Here is an 8,784-nt window from a genome sequence, read left to right as displayed (position 1 = left end):
GCGCAGCTTGTCAGTGAACAACGGCTCTGTGTAGTTAATGCTGCTCCATGTGAAAGCACGCACGTGATGGAGATTTACCGCTGATTACAGAACCGGCTTTACTGACAAGATTTATGGTGCAGCCCTACTCCAGACATAAACAATTAAGGAGCCATTGGCTCCTATCAGAAACAAAAATAAGCCCCAAATTCTTTTTTTTTAAGTGCCACAGAATAAAAGTGTTGTATTTATTATTATTTAATTTTTTTTTACACTTTAACATTTCAGTCATACTGTCATGTGGTCATCTTTTCTTGTCTTTGGCCGCATTTATGAGCGCCAAAACGGTATTTATTGTTTGAATTTCATTATGAATTTGGCAGAATTTTAAAGCTGATGCTTTGTTTATTAAAAGTCAACAGAGCACAAAGCTTATCATGATTATTGGACGTCAAGTGCCGTTAATCTATGGACTGGAGTCATGTGGATTACTTGTGGATTATTGTGATGTCATGAAATGAATTTAAGTTTCATGGGGGGAAAAAAAGAAATTCATAGAGGTTTTGGAACCACATTAGGCTAAGTAAATAATGACAGATTTTTCACTTTTTAGGTGAACTGTTCCTTTAAGTGCACATGGGTGTGTGTTCAGTGTAGTGTGTGGCCATCTCATTGCTTGCTCTGTAGTAGCAATTCCTCTGTGTAAACATGCTATAAATACTCATTAGTAAAAGCAAGAGGATGTCACAAACACAAAGAGCAAGAGTGCAACACCTCGCAGCAACAATAACAAGAGTGGCTAATTTAATTAGCACCATAAAACAAGTTTTTAAAAAAAGCCAGCGCCCGTCCTCTTCTCATTCATCCTTAATGATGGAATTAATCAGCAGTGTCTTTACGCATCTAATCTTAGAGGACACAATCTTTATTATTCTCTCTCTCCCCACTTTGGCACTTTTTGTAAATCAGTCCACACTTTTGTCATTGTGTAATGTCTGAAAGACCCAACAAACCACCAGCCTGCCTGTAAAACCTGGTGTCATATTAATTACCTCCTCTGATTAGATCAGTAATAAGTCTTAGGCAGCTACAGAGTCGGCTAATGATCATTGGCAATTACTTGATTCAAATGAGCTCCACCTTAATGAAGTCAGATTGTCGCACCTCTTCTGTTGTTCAGTCATTGCCAGTGAAGACAGACTGACATTATACACGGCGTTGAGAAATTAGCGTGACTGTAGTTTTACATCATCTCAATACACAACCTAATCATGATTTAATTTTGTAAAGAAATTCATAAAAACACTGAAACAAAAAAGTGTCTCAAAGTAAACTGTAATTAGATGCAAATGGAAAACATAAAAGCTTAAGTTTAAGCTGAAGCACCAAAATGACTAACTGACAATAAAAACTAAAGCTGTTTTTGAACAGCTTTACTCAACCATGTGCTAAAGCTCATGCACAGGATTGTGGAAAATCTTTAGGAAACAAATCAACCAAATACAAGGCCTTGTAATGTATTCCTGTGTGAAAAGATAAAGTTGGACTCACAGGTCGGTGTTTCTTCTGCAGGTGTTTCTTCTTCTTGCTGTGTGTATGGGCCAGGCGAGGGTTGTTCTCCTGGTCAGAGTGGTGGTGCTGGTGGTTGTTGTGGTTGAGTCGGTCCTTGTGTAGGTCCAAGCTCAGCCCATTCGGCACTCGGCCGGGCTTCTTCTTGCGCAGCGGTCCTGCCTGGTTCTGTCTCCGCTCGTGGGGCTTCAGGGCCATGTCCTTCTGCCAGAAAAAAAAAAGCAGATATGAGTGTAAAACACTTTTTGGATTAAACATTTTGACACATGCAGTCAAACCTGAATCTTTGACTTTTCATAATAAATTTTATGGTGCAAAATTCATTAGGATGTGTTACTCTACAGAGAGAGAAAAAAATCAATAATTATAATATTTTTTATCAAAATGTAAGAACTTTTAAGCCTCTAAAATGACTTTTCTGACTACAGACTTAACTAAGGCTCAGAGCGATGTCTTATAATAATGTACACTTCTCAAGATTCAACCAAATCTCAATAAACAAAATCAAGCCTTTCTCAGACAGCATTTTCCACTATACACTACCGTTCAAAAAGTTTGGGCTCAGTAAGATTTATATAAAAAAAGAACAACAATTAATACTTTTATTTAGCAAGGACACATTCAATTGATCAAAGGTGACAGTAAAAATGTTTGTTGTGTTTCTAAAGGTTTCAATTTCAAATAAACGCTGTTCTTTTGAACTTTATTCATCAAAAAATAAAAAATAAAAATGTATCATGGTTTCAACCGAAACATTAAGCAGCACAACTGTTTTCAACACTAACAATAATGAGAAATGTTTCTTGAGCATCAAATCAGCATATTAAAATGATTTCTGAAGGATCATGTGACAATGAAGACTGGAATAATGGCTGATTGAAAATTCAGTTTTGCCATCACAGTAATAAATTATATTTCAAAATATATTGAAATAGAAAACAGTTATTTTAAATTGTAATAAAATCTCACAAGATTAACGTTTTACTGTATTTTTGATCAAATAAATGCAGCCTTGTTGAGCAAAAGACACTTCTTTACAAACATACCAACCCCAAACTTTTGAACAATAGTGTATATTCGTTTTTACTCTAAAATATGTAATATTATACGGTTTCATGTCATTAAGGACCATTAATAAACAGCATGAAGACCATTCCTGTTACAGACTGAATGTATTTTGTACTAACACACATTACACAACCTAAGCAGTACGCACTTCAGTAGGCGTATGCTTGTCTACCTCCAGCAAACATTGTTCTGCCAAGCTGCTAAATAAAATAATCTTTACCCCACAGAAAAACAAGCATTTTGATAAAAGGAGTCTCAAATACAGCAGAGGAAGCAGAGGAGCAGTGCTCCGGTCTGACACAGAACTTTCTCATCCACAGAGGACTCGAGACAGGAAGATCAATATTCAATATGACAAAGCTCGTCTCTGCAGGGGAGCTGTGTATCTTCACATATCTCTGCTTACAGAACCAATCAATTACATTATTATACTCCAGCTACGGAGAGATAGATACTTCCCGTGCCAAAAACAGTACACTAAAGGAAAGAAAAGTGAGACATTCGATACAGTTCAGAGTAGGAACGCCTACTAGAAACAGCACAGTGACTTGGCAACCCTTAGAGATCCAGAAAATGTAATGCATGATGAAAATAAAAGAATATAGCCTATTTAAAAAAGAATAGATTAAAAATGTATCACATTTCAACAAAAACTATTAGGCACAACTGTCTTCAACATGGATAATAATAATAATGGCTGTTTCTTGAGCACCAAATCGGCATATTACAATGATTTCTGAAGGATCATGTGACACTGAAGACTGCAGTAATGGCTGCTAAACATGCAGCTTTGCTATCACAGGAATAAATTACATTTAAACATACATCAAAATAGAAAACAGTTATTTTAAATTGTTTCTATTTTAAATGATTTTCCTACTAAAAATGGGGAGTGCTTGGAACAGTTTTGAGTGATGAAGCAAATGAATGAGTTTTGAATTGATTCACTGAAGCTGACAGTTTAAAGCTCACTGTCTGCCGCTGGCCACTTGGTCGTTACTTTAAATGCGTAACGTTAATTAGGCTATGTGAGTACTGCTCATGTCTGAAAATAATATATGAAAAACAAAATTATTTTACATAAAAACATTAGGCTATAGCTTATATTTATTTAGTACATTTTTAAAATAATGTAAAAACTAAAATGAATTGTAAAACTGAAAGTAATTTTTTTTAATTGTGTTCAGCATGGTGGGTCGCATTTGAATTCGTGACGGGCCGCATGCGGCCCGCGGGCCACGGGTTGAGAACCACTGGTTTAAAGTGTTTCACAAAAACAAATCATTTTTTGCTACTGTAGTTTAAAACATCTCTGCTTTAACGCTTTCATACGTAACTTACAACATAAGGCATCTCAAAACTAATCTAATGTCACACTCTTCAGCAATCTCAATGGCAAAATAAATTGCATTACAACCTTTGTCCAAAAATACAAAAGGGAACAGACCAGTTACAAAATGATGGGCAGCAAAGTGCTGTTTTTAATGTAAAAGTAATGATCATACGCCTCTCCACAGGGCCAAGGTTTTCATATCTAACTTCAGAGATGTAGAAGACCGTCCTTTTATCTTGTTTCCAAGAGCTCAGCCATTTTTCTAAAATGACAGCTCCTTTTACGCTCTTCATTTTAAGCTCTCTTTCTCTCTCTCTGTGTGTGTGTGTGTGTGTGCGTGCGTGCGTGTGTGTGTGTGTAAAATAATGTTGGTGTGTGATAAAAAGGATGGCTCGCATGGATGTTTCTTCTCTGATTCAGACAGTAGTTTTAAAAAGCCTTCAGTTTCATCAGAAGATATGTGTATAAAATTAAACATGGGCAAATGCTTATATTGCATCAGTTCAGTAAAGCCAAGTGTTTTCATGTATCTGATGCAAACTGTACATAGAAAAAGACCTTCTACTGTGCAAGTGTGTGTGTGTGTGTGTGTGTGTGTGTGTTTGAGAGGAGATACACCATCAGCCCTCATCCGCCTGCGGGACTGATCCATCATGTTAAACTTATGTACCAAATCAGATTACATGCTTCAGAGACATTACATGTTTAATAGCCTTCTTCATGTACTTGAAGTCAGAAACATCAAAAGAACTCTCGGCTGAGCAGACGGAGCATGTCAGGACTGCAAGATACGACAGGCTGATAACCAGCCATCAACTCTTCAGCTCTGATAGAGCACTCTGGGTATTTGTGCTGAGGGACAACCTCTATTCATGTCGTATCTCTCTATTCGGCAATCAGAATCATTCAGACTCAAAAAATCAAGCTGTAGTTGATTCATTTCAGCTGCTCGAGAGGAGAAGCTCCTCATAAATGACATTCAGACGAGGACGAGGATATGTTCAGACATACTACTTACTATATTTGAAAGGAAGCATATGTAGGCATGGAATACTCAAATGAACAGACAAAAATGTATTTCTAATTACATTTTCTTTTAGGGTGACTTGTAACATCTTGTCCAAGGACTACGGATGAAAAATAGCCTTTGGCTAATTCTGGTACATTTACAGGAATGTTTTATTAATGTACAATGTCCCTGTCAACTAAATAAAAAATAAAAAAAACTGACAAAACAGCGTATCCCACAATGCATTTGACCACTTTTAATGTGATAAATGACTTAGTGTAATCAAACTGCTAAAAGTTAAGATATAACTCATAATTGCAGTAAAAATACAACAAAATTAAAAAAGAAAATTACTTTAAATTTTTTAAACATACAGTTTGAAAATACACACTAAGAATTACACTAACTTTTGCACTTTTTTATTGCACTTTAATGGATCATGTGACAACAATGTACAATGATAGAATTTAACTGTTAAAATTGCTGTTTTAACTGTTATACGAGATATTTAAAACTAGTATGCAGTAGGGATGCTCCGATCAGGATTTTTGCAGCCGATACTGAGTACCGATTTCTTGTCATGGTGATCGGCCGATGCTGATTCTGATGCTTCAAGCTTTATATAGACGGTCTCAATGGGCGCACGAGCCTGGCCCGAAGTTAACTTCCGGTCTGTGTTTGTTTATCAGTCTGGCTATGGCACCGGCTACAAACGCAGTTAAAGTTAAGGTGATGAGTAGATTGAAGTTGGGCTATCGGCCGATACCGATCTCCGGCCGATCGATTGGAGCATCCCTAGTATGCAGTTGACAGTATATTCTGAACGGTATATTCAGTATATACTGACAGATAAGCGCATGAGATTATTGAGGATATGGAAAGTGAGTTTGTCAAGTATACCGAGCGTGAACTTGAATTCCACAGCAATCACTTCCATGATCACTAGCACTCGAGTATGTGCTGAATTACAGCCAAGGTGGGTCTGGGACACATGATTCAACGGATGGGCCTAATTCCATGAGCTTTTCTTCTGCAGGAACTACAATAATCTTTCGAAAACATGGCAAACTTCATTAATCCATCTGTAAGCACATCTGGCCCTAATGTGCATCTTTCAGTGTGAATTGAGTATAACAACATGTGATGCTGGCAGAGGAAACATGAGAAGTTCACTCTGGGAAAACATCTGACGATAAATTGGGTTTGCTCATCTATACATGTCTAGTCTATCCTTGGAAAAAACATAAAAACCTACTTTTTGGTAAAGACCTCTCTATTCTAGAAGTACTCTATTCTAGAAGAAAGAAAAGAGAAGCTGTTTTTTTTTCCTTTCTGCACATTTTAGTTTAAACTCTCATCTCTCTATCTGTCTTCCTTTGCCTGTAGCATTCTTATCATATAGCACATACTGATATGACAACATGTTTTTCATTCTAAGATTCAGAATGAGTACAAAAAAACTTCAAATAAAGAAAAAAACCTGCTTTCAAATTCTGCTATGTTAAGACAAAGAGTGGCTTCCATTTCAGAGAAAACTAGTTTTCATTTTTTGTTTTATTTGTATATTTTTTGCCATTTCCCAAGAGATTTAGCGAGGTAAACTCTGGATACACGAACATCTACCCACAAATACACATAACACAAGCTCCCTAGAGTTCACTTTGCTGCCTTTCTTTCTAGAAGTTCTTCTTTTGCTGTGGGGACTTAAAAACACCTCCGTACTCTCTCACAGACACCATCACTCAAAGGCAGCAGCTTTCAAGTGCAAAGTAGGTTTTTACAGTCTACACAGGTTTTATCTTTCATCTGCTTCACCGTGAAAATGTAATGATGTCTGAACAGAAAGAAAGACACATTGAGACAACAGACAGATAGACAAATGCACAGACATGCCCCTTCAGATTTATCAGTCAAGTAGATTCGGAATCCAACTTTTTTTGGATGCAAAAATTAAATAAAATGAACAAAAATAAAATCAATTTAGAGTGAAAAAAAAATTTTTTTTTTCCCCCATCCAAATCCTGAGTTGACCGTTTGGTCTTTTTTTGACCATTTCTTGATTACACCTGAAGTAAAATGGTATTTATTAATGTTAAATGTTTATTTCAAATAATTGTGTACATGAAAATAAATAAATAAATAAAATAAAATATACTGTAAAATATAGGACATATAGTGTAATCACAGTGCTTGTGTAGTGTATTTTTGGAAAATTTTGCAGGAAATATTAAACAAGATAATCTAGAAATATTACCTAATTATGAGATAAAAATAAGAACTCATTATGCTGAGTTAAATTAACAGTTATGAACTTATAAAATAACAAAATAATAATTATTCATGTATTTATTATGGTTCAGTTTATTTCTACTCATACTATTATTTTTTGGAACATAAAAAATTTTTAACATAAAAAGTAGCATATGTTGTCATTAGTTCATACATTATGAACAAACAATATGATTATAATTAATGTATAATTAACATTAGGGAAGATAATGTAAAAGTAATGTTAATGATATTGAATAATCACTCACTATCATACAGAACCTTATTTACATAATGAACTACCAAGCAAAAATATTTGTATTCTTGTCTTATCTTGCCTAGGACTACCACTGGTGCCGCCTCAAAAAAAAAAAGCCTGCTGTAGAAAGTCAACATAAAACAGTCTGTGTGACTGTGTGACATAGCCTACTATTTAATCTATATTGTGCTGTTTCTCAACCCATGATAATAATCTAAGGTAGTTTTTCCTCCTGATTCATTAGTGACACATACGAGGGCTGTGCTCACTATCCTACAAATGCAGGGGATGCTGACGAGGCAAACAGGAAAAACTCCCACTCCCTTTACCCAGCAGTAAATGAGAGAGACAGAAAGAGAACAGCATGGGAGACCTGCACTTCGATCCTATTCCATGATTACACCCCTGTACTACAGCAGAGCCACTCCAGGGATCAGTTCCCCTGCCATGCGTAACTACACAGGCTTTTGTGAGATGGAGAGAGAGATTCTGTCCATGGCTTCTCTGTTTTATTAGTCTTATCTGTGGCCCTAAGGAAAGATATTACTTCTTTAGCCAAAAAAAGAAATAGAGAAAAAAACTCCACTAACAGGAAAGCACACAACATAAAGTGTTGCTTTGAGACGGCGCAAGAAGCAATCGTTTTTTTGTGACCAAGCAATCACCGATTTAGAAAATATAACACAGCAATTTAGTTCCATTCCAAAGATGGATGGAAGAAGTGAAGTAGATGAAATGAGAGGGGAGAGGGACCTGTGCCCTCCACAAGAGTGGGTAAACACTACACATCCATCTGTCTTCTCACTGAGTCAGGCTCTACACTGCAAACACATGCTTTAGCAAGTTTTTGTCTTGTTTTTCAGGAAAAATAAATAAATATTCTGGTGTAAAATGGTGTAAGACAACTATAACTATAAAGATAGCAATAATGATAATTATTACTTTTTAAAATGCTCAAACTCTTTAAAGCAGGATGGATTCTGAATGGCTGTCAATGTTTTTATCATTCATCAGTTGGGAAAAAACATTTTAAAAGTGTTTCCAATGATATCGTTCATCTGTGTTGTTATCGTTACAGTTGCAGTGTGAACTCTGCTATTCTTTAAAATTCAGAATTATTTTATATATATCTTTATCGTTACAGTTATCGCCCCCTTACCCCATTTAACCTTAATAAATTCTGTTGGATTTATGTTTAAAATAAGAAAACAAATGTCAATTGGGTAGAAAATAAACTTAATTCAACATTATATATATATATATATATATTAGTGCTGTCAATCGATTAAAAAAATAACT

At 35.6% G+C, this 8,784-nt stretch overlaps 1 protein-coding gene across 1 annotated transcript in view; it reads right to left on the bottom strand.

Annotated features, from left to right (window-relative positions):
- The window catches only part of LOC107744628 (autism susceptibility gene 2 protein-like), a 319,889-nt gene that overhangs the window by 231,219 nt on the left and 79,886 nt on the right, over positions 1 to 8,784 (bottom strand). The window contains exon 2 of the mRNA XM_016558422.1: positions 1,531 to 1,752. Within this exon, the coding sequence (XP_016413908.1) occupies positions 1,531 to 1,752 (222 nt within the window). The remainder of the gene's footprint in view (positions 1 to 1,530; positions 1,753 to 8,784) is intronic.

This window comes from Sinocyclocheilus rhinocerous, unplaced genomic scaffold (genome assembly GCF_001515625.1).
Source record: "Sinocyclocheilus rhinocerous isolate Xijiao unplaced genomic scaffold, SAMN03320098_v1.1 scaffold767, whole genome shotgun sequence".
In the NCBI taxonomy this organism is placed as follows: domain Eukaryota; kingdom Metazoa; phylum Chordata; class Actinopteri; order Cypriniformes; family Cyprinidae; genus Sinocyclocheilus; species Sinocyclocheilus rhinocerous.
The sequence above is the reverse complement of the archived record's forward strand: the minus strand, read 5'-3'. Positions and strand labels throughout refer to the sequence as shown.